This window comes from Cricetulus griseus (genome assembly GCF_003668045.3).
Source record: "Cricetulus griseus strain 17A/GY chromosome 1 unlocalized genomic scaffold, alternate assembly CriGri-PICRH-1.0 chr1_0, whole genome shotgun sequence".
In the NCBI taxonomy this organism is placed as follows: Eukaryota; Metazoa; Chordata; class Mammalia; order Rodentia; family Cricetidae; genus Cricetulus; species Cricetulus griseus.
In genome coordinates, this window is record NW_023276806.1 from 44399872 (window position 1) to 44423171 (window position 23300).

At 35.0% G+C, this 23300-nt stretch overlaps 1 protein-coding gene across 2 annotated transcripts in view; it reads left to right on the forward strand.

The window, feature by feature from the left end:
* Window positions 1-21294, forward strand: part of LOC100767001 (pancreatic alpha-amylase) — a 77380-nt gene extending 56086 nt beyond the window's left edge. For both annotated transcript variants that reach the window (XM_027395550.2, XM_027395551.2), the window contains 10 exons: window positions 13602-13814; window positions 14147-14293; window positions 15036-15224; window positions 15956-16186; window positions 17347-17480; window positions 18163-18285; window positions 18378-18477; window positions 19348-19466; window positions 19577-19702; window positions 21089-21294. In XM_027395550.2, coding sequence (XP_027251351.1) covers window positions 13647-13814; window positions 14147-14293; window positions 15036-15224; window positions 15956-16186; window positions 17347-17480; window positions 18163-18285; window positions 18378-18477; window positions 19348-19466; window positions 19577-19702; window positions 21089-21278 — 1527 coding nt within the window. In that variant the 5' untranslated portion in view covers window positions 13602-13646 and the 3' untranslated portion in view covers window positions 21279-21294. The remainder of the gene's footprint in view (window positions 1-13601; window positions 13815-14146; window positions 14294-15035; window positions 15225-15955; window positions 16187-17346; window positions 17481-18162; window positions 18286-18377; window positions 18478-19347; window positions 19467-19576; window positions 19703-21088) is intronic.
* Window positions 21295-23300: the final 2006 nt, after the last annotated feature.

Consider the following 23300-nt stretch of genomic DNA (forward strand, 5'->3'; position numbering starts at 1 on the left):
CCTCAAACTTATATAATATATAGGTATCCTATAATAGATGCTCTGTTTTCACTATTCAGTATTCTTCTAGATGTTAGGAAAGATATAACCTATTTGCCAAATTTTTAAGTCACATCATTCTTTGATTATTTTTTCTAATACAGTTTCCTTGAATATAATTAGCTACTTATTCTGTAGGCAGTCTCCACTAAGTCTGTCATTTCTTCACTCTTTTGCATTCTTCCTCTTCTTTTTCTCTTCCCTATGCTTTCTTCTTCTTCCCCTCTCTTCCTTTCTCCTCACTTCCCTCCTCTGTTATGTTGGTCAGGGTTATCTAGAGGAACACAATAAGTAGAATGAAAAGATACTAATGGAGGTTTCTTCGACTAGCTTATATGATGCCTCTTTGATGGTATACAAGTGTCTGTTTTAACACCAGAAAGGCTGGGAATGGTTAGCTGCTTAGTCCAGAGGCTCATAGTGCCAATAGTTAGGAATTTTCGAGAGCCATTGGTTTTCAGCTCTTGTTGGAAGGCTGAGGAATGGAATGTCAGTATGTTTGTTTGTTTGAGAGAGTATCTCACTATGTAGCCTCAGCCGGAATTAAACTAATAAGGATTTTTCTGCCTCTGGCTCCCAAGTGCTTAGTTTAAAGGCATGATCATGCCCTGAGAGTCTTAGATTTTGGAATCAGCATAGAATGGCAGTAGTAGCAAGAGCAGGAGTGGCAGTTGCAACAAATTAAATGAACTCTTCAGAAAAACACAAAAAGCAAGCAGACGAACAAACAACAACAACAAAAACCAAAATCAAAACAAAACTAATCAAACAAAAAATAACATTAAAAAACCAAGTAAAAAAAAATCCCAAGCAGGCAAAAAGCAAAACATTTTCCTTGGACTTCCTCATATGTCCCTGAAAGACACTGCCCGTATTTAGGGTTAATCTCTCTATCTCAATTATTCTAATTAAGGAAATCCCCCAGTTATGTTAACCCCCATTCCAAATTCTCTCAAGGTGACAACCAATTTCATGTTTCAAGACTTTTCACCCCTCTATTCCCCTTCCTCCTTTCCATTTAATTGCTTCTTGTGAGCTCATGTATTAATTACATTTTTAAGTAACAAAAGCCTGGCTAGAAAAAATGTAAGGGAATAAAGGTCTACTTTTTCTTCCAATTTAAGAGCATACAGTACTTTTTCATTGTTTCAGGGCTCCCTCCTCCTTTTCCTTCTGAAATAAGTGGCTTCTGGCATATGATATGGCCTTATTAAGGATTTCTTTCTTCCTATTTTATTTTTTATGTTTTTTCACAGAATATGTTAACATGCCCAGGAGCACAGAATGTACTATTTACATTGGCAACACTACTGACTCTTGGCTCAAAATGTGTCAATATGTCAGAGATCTTGTTGGCAGTCTCCAAAAACATTTTCTTTGTTGTTTATCTCTAACCTTCACATAAGATTTATGCAATACCAAGGTTCATATTATTTTGGGGGTATTCCTCTCTGTCAAGTGAACAGTTGTGTATCTAGAAAAATTATGTGTTGCTTACAGTAGGAGAAACCATTAACTTGACTAACTTCTACATACTATTCTATCTAAAGCTTTAAAATATTGAGAAATGAAAGAAACTGAGAAAATGAAAGGATTCAAAACTTAGATAAAAATATAAATAATAAAATTATGTGCAAAGATGTAATGATTCTCTAAAATTTTAATAATATGTGCATTTTTATTACAACTATAATTAACTGTGAGCAACTAGGGCAATAAACACAATGAGAAGAACATAAAATTTGTCTTTTATTGATCAATTTTAGTTACTTCATTTGCGTTTTTTATTAGTTCAAATTAAGACCAAGCTTCCTTCACATGCCAGTCCTTTCACCCTCTCCCTCCCCTCTCCCAACCCTTCGCCTCACCCCTCCCACCTGGCCCCCACTCCATCCACCCTCCACTCACAAGGTAGGGTAGGGCCCTTGACAAGGGCTCCCCAAAGTGCACCACATCATCCTAGGCTGGGCCTACATCTTCCCCCATGTATCCAGGCCGAGAGAGCATCCCTTCACTTGGGGTGGTCTCTCAAAGTCCTTTCTTACACCAGGGAGAAATACTGATCCACTACCAGGGGCCCCATAGAGTGCCAAGGCCTCCTCATTGACAACCATGCATTTTTGTCTTTTCTTTGGTGAAGAGGATTGTAGGCTGGTAATACTTTGCTCTGTCTAAAATTCATATATGAGTGAGTACATACCATGTTTGTCTTTTTTGACTGGGTTACCTCACTCAGGATGGCTTCTTCTAGTTCCATCCATTTGCCTGCGAATTTCAAGATTCCATTGCTTTTTTCTGCTGAGTAGTACTCCACTGTATAAAGGTACCACATTTTCTGTATCCATTCTTCAGTTGAGGGGCATCTAGGTTGCTTCCAGTTTCTGGCTATTACAAACAATGCTGCAATGCACATGGTTGAACATAAGTCCTTGTTGTATGAATGTGCCTTATTTGGGTATATGCCTAAGAGAGGAATTGAGGTAGACTGATTCCCATTTTTCTCAGCAACCACCATACTGATTTCCAAAGTGGTCTTACAAGTTTGCATTCCCATCAGCAATGGAGGAGTGTTCCTTTTTCTCCACAACCTCTTGAGCATAGATTGTCATTGGTGTTTTTTATTTTAGCCATTCTGGCCGGTTTAAGATGGTATCTCAGAGTCGTTTTGAGTTGTATTTCCCTGATGCCCAAGGGTTTTGAACACTTTCTTAAGTATCTTTCAGCCATTTTAGATTCCTCTGTTGAGAATTCTCTATTTAGTTCTGCACCCCACTTTTTAATTTCATTGTTTGGTGTTTTGGTGGCTAGCTTCTAGAGTTCCTTGTATATCTTGGAAATCATCCCTCTGTCAGAAGTGGGGTTGGTGAAGATCTTTTCTCATTCTGTGGGCTGCTGTTTTGTCTTACTGACTGTGTCCTTTGCCTTACAAAAGCTTCTAAGTTTCAGGAGGTCCCATTTATTAATTGCAGATCTGAATGTCTGTGCTACTAGTGTAATGATTCAGGAGCTAGTCTCCTGTACCAACTCGTTCAAGGGTATCTCCCAATTTCTCTTCTAGAAGACTGTGTGGCTGGATTTATGTTGAGATCTTTGATCCATTTGGACTTAAGTTTTGTGTCTGGTGACAGATATTGATCTATCTGCAATTGTCCACATGTCCGAATCCAGTTGTAGCAATGCCATTTCTTGAAGATGCTTTCTTTTTCCCATTGTATAGATTTAGCTTCTTTGTAAAAAATCAGGTGTTCATACATGTGTGGGTTATTATCAGGGTTTTCAATCGGTTCCATTGGTCTATCTGTCTATTTTTGTGCTAATACCAAGCTGTTTTCAGAACTATGGCTCTATAATAGAGCTTGAAGTCAGGGATCCTTTATTGTACAGGGTTGTTTTGGCTATCCTGGGTTTTTTGTTTTTCCATATAAAGTTGAATATTGTTCTTTTAAGGTCTGTGAAGAACTGTGTTGGGATTTTGATGGGGATTGCATTGAGTCTGTAGATTGATTTTGGCAAGATTGCCATTTTTACTATGTTGATTCTACCTATCCAAGAGCATGGGAGATATTTCCATTTTCTGGTATCTTCTTTAATTTCTTTCTTTAAAGACTCAAGGGTCTTTCACTTTTTTGGTTAGCATTTTGCCAAGATGTTTTGTGTTGCTTGTGGATATTGTGAAGGGTGATGTTTCTCTGATTTCTTTCTCATTGCATTTATCATCTGTATATAGTAAGGCTACTGATTTTTTTTTTTAGTTAATTTTGTATCCTGCTACTTTGCTGAAGGTGCTGCTTCCCTCGTAGAGTTTTACAGGTCACACCTATATACTATCATATCATCTACAACTAGTGAAAGTTTGACTTCTGCCTTTCCAATTTGTATCCCTGTGATCTCCTTTTGTTGTCTTATTGCTCTAGCTAGAACTTCTAGTACAATATTGAAGAGATATGGAGAGAGTGGACAGCCTTGTCTTGTTCCTGATTTTAGAGGAATCCCTTTGGGTTTCTTTCCAATTAATTTGATGTTGGCTGTTGGTTTGGTGTATATTGCTTTTATCATGTTTAGATATGTTTCTGTTATTCCTGTTCTCTCCAAGATTTTTATCATGAACGGTGTTGGATATTGTCAATGGCTTTTTCATCATCTAAGGAGATGACCATGTGTTTTTTTTTCACTTTGTTTATATGGTGGATTACATTGATGGATTTTCATATGTTGAACCATTCTTGCATCACTGGGATGAAGCCTACTTGGTCATAGTGGATGATTTTTCTGATGTGTTCTTGGATTTGATTCGACAACATTTTGTTGAGTATTTTTGCATCAACATTCATGAGGGATATTGGTCTGTAGTTCTCTCTTTTAGTTGTATCTTTTGTGTGGCTTGCGTATCAAAGTGATTGTAGCCTTGTATAAAGAGTCTGGCAATGTCCCTTTTGCTTCTATTGTGTGGAACATTTTGAGGAGTACTGGTATTAGCCCTTGTTTGAATTTCTGATTCAATTCTGCAGTGAAGCCATCTGACCCTGGGCTTTTTTTTTTTGGTTGGGAGGCTTTTGATGACTGCTTCTATTTCATTAGGGGTTATACACCAACTTAAACTGCTTATCTGTTCTTGGTCTAATTTTGGTAAATGATAGCTATCCAGAAATTGTCCATTTCCTTTAGATTTTTGAATTTTGTGGAGTACAGGTTTTCAAAATATGACCTGATGATTCTCTTGCTTTCCTCAGTGTCTGTTGTTATATCCCCCCTTTCATTTCTGATTTTGTTAATTAGCATGCTCTCTCTCTGCCTTTTGGTTAGTTTGGATAGAGGTTTGTCTATCTTGCTCTTTTCAAAGAACCAACACTTTGTTTCATTGATTCTTTGTAATGTTTTCCTAGTTTCTACTTTATTGATTTCAGACTCCAGTTTCATTATTTCCTGGCTTCTACTCCTCTGTGGTGAGTTTGCTTCTTTTTGCTCTAAAGCTTTCAGTTGTTCTGTCAGTTCTCTAGTGTGACTATTCTTTAGTTTCTTCAGGTAGGCACTTAGTGCTATGAACTTTCCTCTTAGCACTGCTTTCAGAGTGTCCCATAAGTTTGGGTATGTTGTGTCTACATTCTCATTAAATTCTAGGAAGTCTGTAATTTCTTTGTTTTATTTCTCCCTCAACCCAATTGGGTGTTATTCAATTTCCACGAGTTTGTAGGTTTTCTGCAATTTGTATTGCTGTTGAGTTCTATCTTTAAAGCATGGAGATCTGATAAGATACAGGGGGTTATTTCATTTTTTTTTGTATCTGTGAAGGTTTGCTTTGTTGCCAACTATGTGGTCAATTTTACAGAAGGTTCCATGTGGCATTGATGGGAAGGTATATTCTTTTGTGTTTAGATGGAATGTTCTATAGATGTCTATTAATCCCCGTTGGGTCATAACTTCTCTTAGAGCCTTTGTTTCTTTGTTAAGTTTCTTTCTGGTGGTCCTGTCTAGTGGTGAAAGCAGGGTGTAGAAGTTTTCTACTATAAGTGTGTGTGGTTTTATGTGTGGTTTGAGCTTTAGTAATGTTTCTCTTACAAATGTGGGTGCCTTTGTATTTGGGACATAGATGTTCAGGATTGAGACTTCATCTTGATTGACTTTTCCTGTGAAGAGAATGAAATGCCCTTCTTCTCTTTTGATTGATTTAGTCTGAAGTGTAATTTGTTAGATATTTGGATTGCTGCACCAGCTTGTTTCTTGGGCCCATTTGATTGGAAAATCTTTCCCTAACCCTTTACTCTGAGGCAACGCGTTTCTTTGAAGTTGAGATGTGTTTCTTGTATACAGCAGAAGGATGTATTCTGTCTTCGTATCCATTCTGTTAGCCTTTAGCTTTTTATAAGCAGTTTAAGACCATTGACATTGAGGGATATTAATGTCCATTGATTGTTGGTTCTTGTTTGTTGTGGATTTATTGTTGGTGGTGTCACAGTGTGTGGATTTCACCCTCCTGTTTCTTTTTGTGTTTAGGAAAATTATACTATCTATTGCCTATGTTTTTCTGAGTGTAGCTATCTTCGTTGGGTTGGAATTTTCCTTCCAGAACTTTCTGTAGTGCTGGATTTGTGGATATGTGTTGTTTAAGTCTGGTTTTTACATGGAATATCTTGTTTTCTCTATCTATAGTGATTGAAAGTTTTGTTGGTACAGTAGTCTGGGTTGGCACCCATGCTCCCTTAGTGTTTGTAGGATATCTATCCAGAATCTTCTGGCTTTCAAATTTTCGATTGAGATGTAGGTTGTGATTTTGATAGGTCTGCCTTTATATGTTACTTGGCCCTTTTCCTTTGCTGCTCGTAATATTTTCTCTTTATTCTGTTGGTTTGGTGTTTTGATTATTATGTGTCAATGGGTCTTCTTTTTGTGGTCCAGTCTGTTTGGTATTTTGTAAGCTTATTGTACTTCCATAGGCATATCCTTCTGCAGGTTGGGGAAACTTTCTTCTATGATTTTGTTGAATATGTTTTCTGTACCTTTAAGCTGTATTTCTTCAACTTCTTCTATACCAATTATTCTTAGATTTGGCCTTTTGATGGTGTCCCATATTTCCTGGATATTTTGTGTTATGGATTTGTTAGACTTGAGATTTTCTTTGGTCGATGACTGTATATCCTATCTAGAGTCTTCAACAACTGAGATTCTCCCTTCCATCTTTTGTATTCTATTGGTTATACTCACATGTTTAGTTACTGATCATTTATCCAGGCTTTCTCTTGCCAGCATCCCTTCATTCTGTGTTTTCTTTATTGTTTCTATTTCAGCTTTCATGCCTTGAACTGTTTCGAGTACTTCCTTCACTTGTTCGGTTGTTTTTTCTTGGCTTTCTTTAGATTCTTTAAGAGATTTGTTTATTTCTTGAATTTTTGGGTTTGTCTTTTCCTCCATTTCATGTATTTTTTTTTGCTTGTTTTTTCCTCTATTTCTTTAAGGGATTTTCTTGTTTCCTCTTTAAAGTTATCTATCATCTTTGTAAGAAAATTTTTGAAGTCCTTCTCTTCTTTCTCCTCTGTGTTGGGCTCTGTGTTCAGATCTTGCTGGTGTGGAGTCCCTAGATTCTGGTGGTGTCATATTGGTGTTTCTGTTGTCGAATGTGTTCCTATTCTGTCTTCTTCCCATCTCTTCTTCCAGTGGGTGCAGGTGGGGTCTCTCTACCTCCTCTTTTTACCCGGTGGTGTGTGTGTGGGCCAAGACTTCAATATCTGCAGCTCTGGATGGTCTTGCCTCTCCTGGTAGTCTCCTCACTCAATAGAGGTCAGCCCAGTAGAGGGGGAAGGAAGAGTGAGGTGTTTCCAGACTTAGGGAGCTCCTCCCTGTCTGGTCGGTTCCACTCTATGCAGGCACAGGCTCAGAGAGATCCAGGGTGTTGGGGACACTGGACAGAAGTAGGGTAGGGGCAGAGGGTACACACACTTTGGTAGGTGTCAGGCATGCAGCCTCATTTGCATTCTTAAGACGTTAGTATACAATAAAAGAAAGGTTACATTCCATTAAGGGAAGAATTTTGTAAATAATTTGTATATATATTAAAACAAGAAGCTAAAAATACAAGTTGTTTTAGAAATTACCACTTTTAAATTTACATTTACATAGATTTTCAAATTATATAACTTTTTGTTTTGACTTAACTATGAGTTAAAATGATTAAATCATGGTACTTGATATGTCCAGAGAAGTCCTAAATTTATGGTAGAGTCAGTCCTTTGTAATATGGCTTTTGTGGGCATTAAATAAAAATAAAGAAACCTCTTATGTAATATTGATTGGAAAATTACTTTTGGGAATACTATGTTCAATTTTGAGTTTGAATTTTCTTCTAACAGTAGACAAGATTTTCAATTTTCACCCTTTTATGCACTTTATTTTAATTATACACATTTATGGCCTGAAATGTAACAATTCAATAATTATGAAATATATAAACACCAAATCAAGGTAATTGCCATTACCATTAAAATTATAAATCTATAATTATTGTTAATATTTTCTATCATTCTTTATGAATTACTACATAAGATTAAAGGCTCCAATCATACAGTTATGAAACAGACTAAGTAACCTCAAATAATCTATATAGATAAATATTTACTGTATGTCTACCATCATATGACAGTAGTCATAAATGTTGGATATGCATATATATGTATACATTTATCTGAAGAAAATTATTTTTCAGATAAATCTCGTCAAATGTCCCAGTGTGTGTGTGTGTGTGTGTGTGTGTGTGTGTGTATTGTTAGTAATTGAATCTAAAGCACATAAATTTTAAGCAGACATTTTAACACTTAATAACATCCCTATTGCTATTTTACATTAAAAAATTTCATCAGTAATATGTACAATATATTGTGTATCATATTTACCTCCCCATTTCCTTCTTTTATTTTTCTTCTTATACTTTTTGACTCCCTTCTTCTTCCTGAGTAGTCAAGCTTTCACTTTTTTCTCTTTATCTTCTTGTGTGCAAGGCTTTGAAGATAATTTCAGTTCCTGTGTATTCGTGTTTACAAATGCATGTTGCTTCTTCCTTTCTGCCAGCTGTCACATTCTTGCCATTCTCTTCTACTGTGTTCCAAAGAGCCTTCTATTATGAGTCTGATTTAATTGCCACCCACTACTACATGAGGCTTCTCTAACTAAAACTGGGAGTTTCTCCAGTCTATGGATGTAAACACAAATAGTTAAAAGACATACTAACAACATCTTCATTTGGGAAAATATTGGCTGTAACGATAAATCTTTCTGCCAGCTGCCTTAGTTTTCCCCCATCACGTGGGCAGCCAAAATAACAGACAGAGACTTACATTAGGTACAATGTTGCTGACCAATGACTAGGATTTCTTATCTGCTAGCTCAGTCTTAATTATCAACCATAATCACTAGTCTATATATTTATAAGACTTATAGAGGTTGCTGGCCTGTGTCCTGTCTTCCTCGTGGTCACATGGTGACTCTGACCCTACTCCATTTCCCAGAATTCTCCTCAACTACTAGTCCCAGATATCTTGCTCCCCTATTGGCCAACAATGCTTTATCCAACAACCAATAAGATAAACACATACACAGAAGGACATTCCCCATCATCTCCTCTTTTCTGTCTAAATTTTTGCAATGTTAAATCTTTTGGCCAAGCTGCCAGGGCCATGTCGCCACGTGGGCAGCCAAAATAGCACACAGACACCTATATTAGGTACAATGCTGCTGGCCAATGACTAGGATTTCTTATCTGCAAGATCAGTCTTAATTATCAAACATAACTATTAATCTATATATAAGACATATCTTATCGAGGATGCCGGCCTTGTGTCCTGTCTTCCTCATGGTCACATGGTGACTCTGACCCTACTACATTTCCCAGAATCCTTCTCAACTCCTAGTACCACCTAACTTGCTTCTCTATAGGCCAGCAGCACTTTATTTATCAACCAAAAAGATAAACATATACACAGAATGATATCCCCCATCAATTGGTAGCAGGTTTTATTCTGTGACCTCAAAAGTCACGGGGTTCTGAGAAAATTTACAGTGATAAATATACATTGCTTCCCACGGAGCAAACCTGAGATCCAATCAGAAAGTGGCTGCTTGATTCTGGAGCTGTTATGCCACTATTGTACTTATAGATACATCATGGCTGGCAGGTCTTAATTGTAGCACACAAAGATCAAAATAGGTTTAGATCACTGCTAAGTTTTTAGTACTTACATTTAGTACCTTATAAACTGTCAAGATCCAAGATTGAAAGTCTGATGAGTCAGCCCATGTTCATTGGCCTGTGCATGGTAAATGCCAAAGGATGGCATCTGTTATGTTCTGATACCCTGATAAATTAATACTATGTAATTTGTCTGCAATCTCTTCTGACCCCTCTGTCCCTTTCACTTCCCTTACACATTTCTCCAAATCTATTGTCTCACCAGTGTACCTCATCTCATCCGGAAATAATCAGCATTCTAAAACAACAAAGTCAATGAAGTAAATATATTTTAAATGAATGGATCTTTAGTAGCTTGCCTTTCATGATTCACTCTGGATAATGGAAAAATGGTTACCTTCAGACTGGAGAATCAGCAGCTTCTCAGCATGCGTGGGAACATCTGAGCATTACCAATTGAACACTGAGTTTCTGGAGAGGCATTGTTCTTCAATCTACAATGGATGTCAAATGAATTTATGTTTTGATGTTATCATACAATAACAACAACCACATTAGCAGCAGCAGGGACAGTGCAGTAATAGGGGAAGTAAAATCTTAAGCAGGATACAAAGGTCACTAGGCAAGGATTCACCTCTGAAAGGTTCTACCTTCTAAAAGACATCATCAGCTTGGGACCAAGTGTTCAAACACATGAGCCTATTTAAGGGATACTTTACCATTCACATTTAGAACAAAACACCTTACCTCCCCATCCTATTCTAACCACGATCTACCTTTCTTTCCATTCTCTGCACATTATTTACATTTTGATGAATAAAAATTGATATATCATAAATATATGGGTAGAAAAGGCTGTACTTCTCCTGAAATCGCCTGAACATGCCATATGACTGCAGACAAATGGTCAGCCAACACAAATATTCAATATGAAGAGATACAACTGGATCTCTTTATGTTGTCTTATGTACATGTTAGGCTCATAGTATAAAATTCTCACAGATTCCCTAGGAAAATCCTGATGGAAGCTCTACTTATTTTCTATTGACTGAAATTGTGTTGGGCAGGAAAAATTAAAGGCTAATCCCAAAGACTCTACAGAAAGAAACACCACATAGTTCTAGGCACTGGGACACATCATTCTTTGGGCCAATCTCATTTTAAAAGTCTTCTGAACTCTCATAATTTCTATCCTTACTGTAGAACTTCATTACTGCTTGTTTCACTACTGTGGGAGTTTCCTAATGTTTCTTGCTTCATTGTCTCTGCCTTCAAAGCAATAAAATACTTTTCCAAAATGATTAAATTGGCTTCAGGTAGGAATCTCTTAAGAACTCAAATGTAGATGAGCAACTACATTTAAGGAATGACTGCTAAGAGAGGGAGAATAGGGTTATCTCCTGTATTAACTGTCTGATAATGCTAAGTGATCCTCCTTAAATACATATACATATGCGCATCACTGAATGAACCCAACAGGTTGTATTCCTATATAGATACACATATATTCAATAATTAAGGAAGAACTCATGATTTAGAAAGATGGAGTAGGGGGCAAGGAGGAGATGGAGGAGAAAGAAGTTAGGCCTAAAATAATGTAAATAATGTATCCAATATTGGATTCCCAAATAAAAGAAATAAGTGTAAAAATAAAATAAGAGCATGTAGCCAAAAATTATTGAGCCTTTCACATTTTGTTTTCTTCTTATTGACATTGACTGTATCCATCCGCCTTTACAATTCTGACACCATTTGCTCCCTTGCACATAACACATTGTTTTTCCTGTTCTAACTTTTGATACATAGTATTTCTTACTAAAAAGTTATTTCATCTTATTTATGTTCCTTAAATTCAATCACATTATTTAAATTATTTGACCCATTGCTGTCTATTAGAATTGATTTTTGTGTTAATAAGATTCTAAAGCAATTTATCCATAATTCTTTTAAAATAGTTACCCTATCTTGAACCTTATTACTGTTTCTTTCTGTGTTTGGGCTGTGTGTCCTCTTGACAGTGATTCTAGAACAGCTCTAATAGAGTAGAATACAAATCATGTATATGACTTAACATTTATCATTGTCAATTAAAATGAAGCAAATATACAAGAATTAATGTTAATAGTTTCATTTTACCTCATGTATCATGAAATGTCCTTTGAAGATGTGACCAAATGAAATGGTTATTCCCATCTATTAGTATACAACACTGAAAAGCAAATTTTATTTTGCACTAGTAATGAATTCTCTTAGACTAACAACATTTCACAGCTCAATAGCCAATTATTACTATTATCTCATATTGGGAAACACACCTTCAAGATTCTAGTATAATAAATAGAACTATAATAAAGAAAACACTGAATTGCAATTAGACCCATTGAAAAAATGCTGCATTTGTTATTTATTAGATGAACATGGCTGATTCCCTCAGTTTCTCTGGTCCATAGTTTTTTTTTATGTGTATGGATTTTTTTAAAAGGCTTAGAATTGAGGATATTGCACAATTTCTGATTTAGTGTTCATTTATGCAAAAATGAGGGAATTATTCATTTCAACAACTTGGCCAATACTCAAAACTTGGAACTTAATAGTTTCTCTGTTACAGTCATTTATTGAGCACAGAACACATAATTATTGGTATAGCATTGTCTAATCCCCACAGAGTCTCATTGGTTCTCTTCCTGTTCTGAAATGCTGTGACCTGGCCCAACTCAATGACTTCATCATACTTCAGTTTCCCCTTCTCATTCACACTCTAGTGCCATTGGCACTTCTGTTGTTATTAATATTTCTTAATTATTCTAAATTCTTTTCATCTGTAATCCTTACTTTGTCATGATTTCTTTTTTCTGATATTGAAAATGTCTTCTACTTTTCATCATTCAAACCACTGGCAAGGTCACATCCTTAGTGAAGTAGTCCCCAAACAATGATATAGAATATAGAAATAATATAGAAAGGCATCTATATTAAATTCGCTACATTGTTAATTTTACTCATTATGTTTATCTATATTATGCTATTAATACCTTTAATACTTTAGTTGTATTTATGCACATGCTTACATTTTTTTATACTGAAAGTAACTTCTAGAATAAGAAACTGCTTTGTTGGTCATTATATCCCTAACATCCTCAGTCTTTGGCAAATTGAGGACACTAACCCATCTCTTGCTGATTGGAAGGGAAGATTGTTTCTTAACCTATACTATAATTTTCTTTCATAAAATTTGAGGTTTATTGTGATAGACAATGGAGTTTTACTTTTTATTAAGTAACATTTCAGGAAGTATAGATATTTGGCTCTCACAATGGGCTCTACTGCTCTGACCACTGAGCAAGCCTTTGGATTGATGGAGGGGAAATATATATTTCTATGATCCAGAGGCATTTAAATTTAATGTCACCCCTTGCATAATTCTTATTTATTTATTTATTCTGAGGCTTTTCTATATTCCTCTGATTTGCACAAAATCTCAACTTCTCTTTCTCCCTAGTACTGGGATAGCAGGTGCATGCCATCATACTTTGTAGTTTTTAAAAATTCAATTAAAAAATTGAAATGACAAAAAACTGTAAGTAGGGAACAAAAAGGCTGAGTTGATGATCCCATTTCTATTTGTTATGGGGTAATACAAAGATTTAAAGATGGAAAGTTCTAGATATATTTTATTTCAGTTCTAATATACTGGTGGAGGATATAACAAATAATAACTAGTACAAATCAAATAATACTTCACCTTGAAAAACATTAAGTTTATTCTTCATGGGAGTTTCTGAAGATTCTTCAGCTGCTCACATCATTGCTGCTAATCTCTTTCAGATTATAGTTTGTACTCTAAATATTTATTCATGTACATTTACTTTGCAAAATGTACCTTTTGCAGCATATAAATAGGTGCTAGAAAGAACACTGACAACTTCAAAGCAAAATGAAGTTCTTCCTGCTGCTTTCCCTCATTGGATTCTGCTGGGCTCAATATGACCCACAAACTCAGTATGGGCGGACTGCTATTGTCCACCTGTTTGAATGGCGCTGGGTTGATATTGCCAAGGAATGTGAACGATACTTAGCTCCTAAAGGATTTGGAGGGGTGCAGGTAAGATATTTAAGGTTTAAATGCAGAGTTTACTGTGATCACATAAAACAATTCTAATCAAGTATCATGAGTCTGGACAATAACTTCTTTCACACATAACTTTCCTGTGGAAGAAAAAAGTTTGTTAGTGATAGCTTCTTTATACTTTGTTGTAGGATATACGTGGGACCTCTACAATGTTTTTCCTTATTTTCAGGGTGTTGATAATCAACAGAGGGGCATGTATGTGCGCAGGTTGAGAAGACATGTCAGATCTTTGACAAGTTCCTAGAAGATTTAGTTATGTAAAGTAAGCTGTACTCTTGTACTAATTATAATTGTTTTATTTGTAGGTCTCTCCACCCAATGAAAATATTGTGGTTTATAATCCATCAAGGCCTTGGTGGGAAAGATATCAACCAATTAGCTACAAAATATGTACAAGGTCAGGAAATGAAGATGAATTCAGAGACATGGTGACGAGGTGCAACAATGTTGGTGTAAGTGATGCCATGTCTTCTTTAAAATCATTATGTAAGAACATATTTCTCTTTGTTTCTAGTTAGTTTTGTTTGAGTAGGTTTTGAATTTCTAAAATTTTGCGTTATTTTTATCTATTATTAAAATATGCATTTCTGTCTGGTCACCTTTTAAAACCTTGAAAACATGCCTTTTGAATTTGAAAGAATAGTACTCATACAGCAAAATGTTCACTTTTAAAACTAATAACAACAAATTCTTCATAATATATTTCTGTTAGGCATTGTGTCAGATGGGAGAATTACATCATTTCATATAATTCCCTTTTCTCCCAACAATTCTTGGGTTTTCTTCCCCATCACTCTTTTAATGGTAATTATCTACTTTCTCTTATAATGAAGGGACATCTATCTACCTTCTGGTCTTTAGACACATAGTAGATACTGTAATCTAAGTTCTAGTGATACTGAAAAATTTCAAACATAGTACTCAAATTTTTTATACTGCATTTTTCTTTCTCAAAATTGGTATTTTTTTGTAATTATGATAGTTTCTGTTTATCTCCACATAACAGTTCTATGCTCTTTTCCAGATATTGCTGATCTTATTTCACATTTCTTTCCTTTCCCACTTGACTGCCTTTTCTAATGAATCTATAAAGCAACAGTAAATATATTTTGGAAATTTGCTAGCATGTTATGAGCTTTCTATTGAAACTTTGGATTCCTAAGTCTAGCTGAAATATGCATTTTTCTTCTCCAGGTCCGTATTTATGTGGACGCTGTTATTAATCACATGTGTGGCGCAGGTGGTGGCGCAGGAACAAGCAGTACTTGTGGAAGTTACTACAATGCTAATAACAGGGATTTTCCATCAGTTCCATACTCTGGTTGGGATTTTAATGATGGTAAATGTAATGGAGAAATTTCTAACTACAATGACGCTAATCAGGTAATGAGAGAAATATTGATCAGAATAAATAAGTATCTACACATCTGGGAATGCACAAGGAATTTATGGATAACCATTAGATGTATTCAGATTCTGTAGGAAAACAGCTTACTAAGACAGAATGCTTGAAAAATAGACATGGAAAAAATGTCCTGAATGTTTGTCGAATTATTTTGTAAGGATACACCAAAAGTCAAGGCTAAAATGGAGACATGCTCTCTAGGGACACTGTGTGAATAATTTAAAAGCATTGTTTTATCAGTTATATAAACATCACAATATGGAAAATATTAAAAGTTAAAAATCAATATTTTAAAACTACTTCAAGTATTAGTTTATATTTTCAGATTTGGAACAGTACACTTACTTATCATGTGGAAGTTCCAGAAATGGATTCTGTGAACTACATAATATAAAGAAGGAAGAAAACTAGAAATAGAGCAGCAGAGGAAGGGAGAGGATGTCAGAGAGATGGAGCAGAGAGAAGGGATGGAAAAAAGAGAGAGAAATAACCAGATAAAAATTCTCAACAATTTTATCTGATATTTTCTACAACTACAACAGAAGATATTTTAAAATCTGTGTCGAAATTAAAACAACAGTACTACCCATGTTCTCAGTAAGGACAATATAAAAATGTTCATTTGTAAATGGGTGAGTAACTGAATGATTAAATGGATTTGTAGATCATACTTGACTATTAAGAAATCAATCATTTTTTGCTCTAATAGGTCAGAAATTGTCGTCTGTCTGGACTTCTGGATCTTGCACTCGAGAAAGATTACGTTCGTTCCAAGGTGGCTGAATATATGAACCGTCTCATTGACATTGGTGTAGCAGGGTTCAGACTTGATGCTGCTAAGCACATGTGGCCTGGAGACATAAAAGCGGTTTTGGACAAACTGCACAACTTAAATACAAAATGGTTCTCTCAAGGAAGCAGACCTTTCATTTTTCAAGAGGTAAAACAATATTCATGTTCTTTTAAAAATTTTAATACTATAATTTAATCACAGTGTTTCTCTCTTTCCTTTCCTCCCTCCAGCCTCTTCCATATACCTCTCCATGCTCTCCATGAAGTTTGTGGCCTGTCTTTTGACTTATTGTTATTACACACACATACAATCTCTCTCTCTCTCTCTCTCTCTCTCTCTCTCTCTCTCTCACACACACACACACACACACACACACACACACACACACACACACACACACACACACACCACACACATACAACACACACATACATGCACATATGTTCTTAAATATAACTGACAAAGTTCATATTGCTACCAGAATATTTATATGCTGGTACTGGGCAACCAGTTGGTTGGTCTTCCCTGATTTCCATTTTCAGATTTCTTCAGTTGCCTGTAGTTCTTTATTTCTTTGTGTAGTGTTGAGTCCTTGTGGGCTTTTCTTTAAATGTCATAATTTTGTAAACCATATGATAGGAGATTATCACTAAGCATAAAGTTCATAATGTAGATTAATATCTCAGTTTATTATACACTGTAGAATTAGATTGTTATTAATAATAAAATTGCTGTTATTCAGAAGTAGCACACCCAATTCTTTACCACAGCATGTTCCGAGTTAGTGCAAACTTCGTTAACTCATTCTCTAACCCCCAAGATAGCATTATAAAAGACAGAGCAATTATAATGACTATTGTCTCAAGCCAATCTTTCTGAGTTTGAGATTCATCTCAAGTTATCAGGTTTGTAAGTGTTTAGACAATTTGAAGCATTCTCTGCAGCAATGATGTCATCCTTTGAAGTGTACTGGGGAAAATGCCTTTGTAGCTCTGTTTCTTTGGAAACATTAATGAGTTTATAAGCACTTCTGATGCTAACTTGACAGCAAGTGTTATATCAGTGTGGAATAATGAATTTTCCCCTTGGCCAGCCATTCTGGAAGATAAGAATTAACCCTATAATTTGGTTTCTTTTAATATTGTGACAAACAATTTATGGAGAAACAACAATTTTGGTATACAGAAAACCATTAGCAACATTTAAAATAACAAAGATATTATAAGGATTTCTAGATGACATTATATTTTATTAGTATGGTTTAAATTTATATTAAAAATTACAACTGACCCAATTTATCTTACTAGGTCATTGATCTGGGTGGTGAGGCAATTAAAAGTAGTGAGTACTTTGGAAATGGTCGTGTGACAGAATTCAAGTATGGAGCAAAACTTGGCACAGTTATCCGAAAGTGGAATGGAGAGAAGATGGCTTATTTAAAGTAAATATACATCAATTCTTCATTTGATCTGTCATAGATCTTTTGCCATTTGACGTCAATAAGTTATATCTTCAAATATTCTATTTTAAACAACTATGACATTGCTGATTATTAGGCTTTTACTATTTCTAAACTCCCACCTAATTATCTTTTCCATTTGGGATGTCAATCGAAAGGTAGCCCTAGAAATCCAAACTATCACTTAATGATTTTTGTCCATTTGTGATAAGTCTCTTAGGTTCCAGGAATGTTTACCTATGGTCTATTAAAGCTAGGTTATTATTTTAAAAATGATTATATTCATAAATGATATTAATAATGTAGTCAAGTATGAAATTTACATGTTATATCAAATAATTAATTGGAAAATTTGAATGTGCGTATTATGACAGCACAGTAGATTTCCATTCTATCAGTGTAAAATGGATGTTTTATTTCTCAAATCCTTAAAATTACAATACAATGAAAAACTTAAAGAAAAAATTAAGAACAAAAAGATTGTATTGTAAGACTTAAATGAGGTTATACATTATAGAAAATGATATTGTATGTGTCATATGTACATATGTACATGTAAGTTACACTTCTTATAGAATTGTCATTGATTTAGGTAATTGAGGATACAATATGAAAAGTAAATCTAGGTGTCATGAAAGAATAATATACATTTTTTTAAATATAGGAACTGGGGAGAAGGCTGGGGTTTTGTGCCTTCTGACAGAGCCCTTGTGTTTGTGGACAACCATGACAACCAGCGAGGACATGGGGCTGGAGGAGCATCCATCCTGACATTCTGGGATGCTAGGTGAGAGAACTTTCTTTGCTGTTATGTAACCTGCCTTAAATAGCAGCATTATATCATACACTTTTGCTTTAATAACATTTTGAAACTTTCAGAATGTATAAAATGGCTGTTGGATTTATGTTGGCGCATCCTTATGGATTCACACGAGTAATGTCAAGTTACCGTTGGGCAAGAAACTTCCAGAATGGAAAAGTAAGTCTTCAAGTTCTTCAAAGCATATTTTAGTCTAGAAAAGGAAGAGGTTCTGTTTTAACTTCGCATGAAGTTATAGCATATGATAGTTATTATTTTGTGTTTATTTGCCAAGGTTTGTAAAACAAGGACATTGAAAATGTAACTGATAGTAAAAGCAGTAGTTTAAGTGAGAGAAAGGGACAGAATAAAAAGAGGTATGAATGATAAAGCCCTGATACATAAAGTTAATATGGAATCATGCCTGTTAACACTGAATAAAATTTCAAGCTCTTTCTCCCCATGGAACAATCAATGTTAGCATTTAAAATATTTTATTTTTCCTGTGGAATAAGAAGGAAGCTTATTTGAGGGAAATGAAGGAATATAATTTATGAGAATTACAGAAGAGTGAGTTGCTGGGGAGACTATAAACAATATGTGTTTATAGAATTATAAACAATATGAGTTGTTGGTTAGGTGTGTAAGTTTAAACAGTTTCAGAACTAATTTAAGAAAAAAAGAACATTTGAAAGACTATGCAAATTTTCCTTTTTCAATGCAAGAATCTAGAATGATAGAGAAACATCAAATATAAAATAGAAATGTTTCTTCATTAGACATCTGGCAAATGTTTTTTTTTTCTGTTTTATATTCAAGGTGAGTTTTTCTCTGATTCTATTGAAATTTGTTCTATTACTGAAGAGTTTTCATGCTTAGAATGAGCCTTTCCCTTTTTCAGACATGTATTTAACATTTAGCCACCATCAAATTGTTTTTATACTTTGTTAATCTTACCCACATGTAGTAAGAAATCAACTAATATTGCTGTAGTGGAAAGAAATGGGCAGATACAAGCATTCAAATGACCTGATTATTTCAATAATTAAGGATGTGAATGACTGGATTGGACCACCTAATAACAATGGAGTCACAAAAGAAGTGACCATTAATCCCGACACCACTTGTGGCAATGACTGGGTCTGTGAACATCGATGGCGTCAAATAAGGTGGGAATTTCCCTACAGATCTTCTCTCACAAAAAAAAGTTGTTTAACTTTTTGTTTAAAATTGTTGAAGTTTAAAGTCAGCAGCATTTCATATGATATTGTGCTTTTAGGAACATGGTTGCCTTCAGAAATGTAGTCAGTGGCCAGCCTTTCTCAAACTGGTGGGATAATGGCAGCAACCAAGTAGCTTTTGGCAGAGGAAACAGAGGATTCATTGTCTTTAACAATGATGACTGGTAAGTGGATATCAATTAAAGTAGGATTGTATACTCTTGTATACATAGATTTTCTTTTCTTTTCTTATTCATTTAATTTTTCATATGTGAAAAAATGTTTTATGCCAGAAAATAAAAGTTCAGGGTACAGAAGAAAAATGCTATTTGATTACATATTTTCCTTTTTTAAATATAATTTTGTTTTTGATATCTTTTACTATACCTTACAATGAAAGTAGCATATATTCATGGTTGCAGGCTCATTTTACACATTTCACAAAGCATATAAAGAGTAAATATAAGACTTAACATCATTAAACAATGTACCATATTAGTACTGGAGTACTTTCCCAATTCCTTTGAATAGCTCTTATTATTTATCCATTATACATATGCAGTCTTCAATGTTCTATGTCTTTGTTTTAAATATTTTAAAATATATGTATACTTGCATCTGGTAAATGAGTGTCTTCAAGAAGTTGCTAAGTTTGTTCTTTAAAACTTTCATTGTTGTCTTTCACTTTGGTTCTTTAATCTGAGTCTTCTTTTATGGTTCCCTCATCTGTAATTTCCTAGCTCAGATATCAGGAGTGGCAGGCAAAACCTTTAATCCTAGTACTCAGCAGGCAAAGGCATCCATTTCCTGAGTTTGAGGCAAGCTAGGTTGCATAGTGAGTTTCAGGAAAGCCAGGGCTGTGTAGAGAGACCCTGTCTCTCAAAACAAAACAAAACAAAACAAAACAAAACAAATAGGAAAGTAACTCTTGCTCAGAGAATCTCTCTGAGAGCAGGTGAGCTGTCTCAACACAAAATCAGTTTCCAATCAGGTTGAGAATATTTTTCCAGAAGTTGTATTTTATTGGTTGAAGACAAAATATTTGAGGTATGTAATTTTTTTGAAAGAACACATGGCTAGTTGTTTAGGAACACTGGAATTACTTTATACCGTTTCCCACTACAAACTTGTATGTATTCATAGAAAGGCTAGGTACTATTTAATTCTAGAAAAAAGAATCTTGCAGCATCATGAATCTAATAACTTTGGAAAAAAGATGCTATTAACTTATTTTGTAGTCATCACTTTATATTAAGTAGAACATGGACTTCCCAGAATGGTGACCGTCACAGGAGGCCTTTACTTCTGAATTTCAGTGGGTTTGCTAGCCTTCTTTTTCTGGTAGCAGTCACCACAGGCCATAGAACTAACAGAGATTTAAAATAATGCCTCTGGTCTGGAGAATTCTCTTGCTCTCCCACTTGAAGTCTTGGTATTTCGATTCCCATACTGAGGCTCTGAGGACCTTGTGTTCTGTAGCACAAGGCTGAGGCATTTACTGTTTTATTGATAATGGATATTCCTTCACCTGACTGGGTTGAATTTAAATTAAATACTACTTTTTTTTCCAGGTCTTTGTCAACAACCTTACAGACTGGTCTTCCTGCTGGCACATACTGTGATGTCATTTCTGGAGACAAGGTTGATGGCAATTGCACTGGAATTAAAGTCAATGTTGGCAATGATGGCAATGCTCACTTTTCCATTAGTAACTCTGCTGAAGATCCGTTTATTGCAATCCATGCTGAATCAAAATTGTAAGAGTCAAATAAAATACATATAATGTATCAACTGAGTGCATTTCTTTTTCATTTGTGACTTATTTTTATTTTTCTCTTCTTGATTATTATCTGTGCATGTGTGATGTGTATATATGAGCAATGGAACAATGCAGAATGTTTGAACAACCCTGTGCTTTGGCTTTGCCTCTATGCTTTTGCCCATGTGCTGTGGGATCACACGTGTGATCAGGCTTTTTAGGAAAGCTGCTGAGCAATGTTGCAAACTCATAAATACCTTAATTTTTAGAGTTTCTCTCCTTTTATTACAAGCCATAAATAATCAACTTGAATAGGCAAAATCATAAAACTCACATATAATCATTAGAAAACAATATCCAAAATTTACTATGTATTAGCAGCAAGTCTAGATTTTTTCAAAGAAATTTCTTAGAAATCTGAATTATATCCTGACAAATATATTGCTTTACCATTAATGTAATTTCCACCATGTACTTATAGATATTTCATGAAAATTATGTTTAATAAAATTCTCTCACAACATAATAACTTATTAAAATGCCTTGGCTGCTTGGAAATGCATCATTGTTTAATTTTATATAGTTATCACTGTCTTCAAATTTCTCTTATAAATAGTTATTTCAGGAAAAATTAATTGTTCCTAATTCTACAGAGAGAGACAGAGACAGTCAGACAGACAGGCAGACAGACAGACAGACAGACAGACAGACACACACACACACACACACACACACACACACACACAGAGGAGAGTCATAATGTGTGTTGATCATACATCAACATGCCGTAATATTCACTTATCACCTTCTACCTACCATATTTCCCTTCACTTTAAAGCAACCCATCCATGCACACATATATTCAAGTCTTTTTGTTGAGATCTGCCAATTAAGTACAATGCCTTCATGAATTAGAGTGGGAAGTTATTTACTTGACAAAAACAAGTTACCTGTGCTTATCCCACTGAAGATTATGACTCCACATTCCCCAGCAATACTAACAGCTAACAGTCATTCATGAAGTCTTGGAATGTTATAGCTATTGCCTGAATCACAGTAGAACTTTGAAGTCCCCTTTGTTCTGTGGGACTTGTGCAGGAAACACTACATTGTGAATGCATGGGAGACACAGTTACATCATGGACAGATCACTAGTTTTCACAGTACACCTTTCCATTCTCTGGCTCATTCATCATCATTTCCTTGATCTCTGATTTTGCCTGGAAATGTTTATAGACAAGTTTCTTTTAAGGGTGAATAATCAGTAGTCACTTATTTTTGCAGTTTGAACACTCATGACTCTCAGAATTCACTTTCATCAACTACAAACATAAGCTTCAATGACCAAAGCTGAGTAATATTATAAGTCAGACCTTTCATTTCCCATGTATTAAGTCCTTTTTATGCTTCTCACTTAGTTTCAAAAGTTGGTGTTCCACTGGAGAGTGGTAGACTTTCTTGGACAACATGGAAGAGGAAAATTGGCTCCCCAGCAGCTTTTATTTGCCTGAAAATTCAGCCTCCATTGTATACATAAGAAACATTTAGAAGGAAATTGGATACTATGCCCATTTGATGAAACAATAGTACTATATTGCCCCTAGCTCTTCTAATTTTAATAATCATGATCTCATAGCCACAATCAAAAGTCCTGCTATGAATCATGTCAAAAATTGAATCACAAAGCTATTAGTTACCTCTGTAGCAGTTATGCAGCGATTGTACCAGAGTAAATGATTTTTTAATTAAACTATGAATACAGAATTTCCCCCATTTCCATTCCTCTTGAAGTCTTGATTTTTTCTTAAACTTTTGAATATATATATATATATATATATATTATATATATATATATATGTGTGTGTGTGTGTGTGTGTGTGTGTGTGTGTGTGAGTGTGTGTGTGTGTGTGTGTGTGTGTGTGTGTGTGTGTGTGTGTGTGTACTTCTGTACTTATATACATAAGCACAACCTGCTTTATTTTTATAAACCTACTTGTTCTCTAAAAGCCTTGACCATATTACAC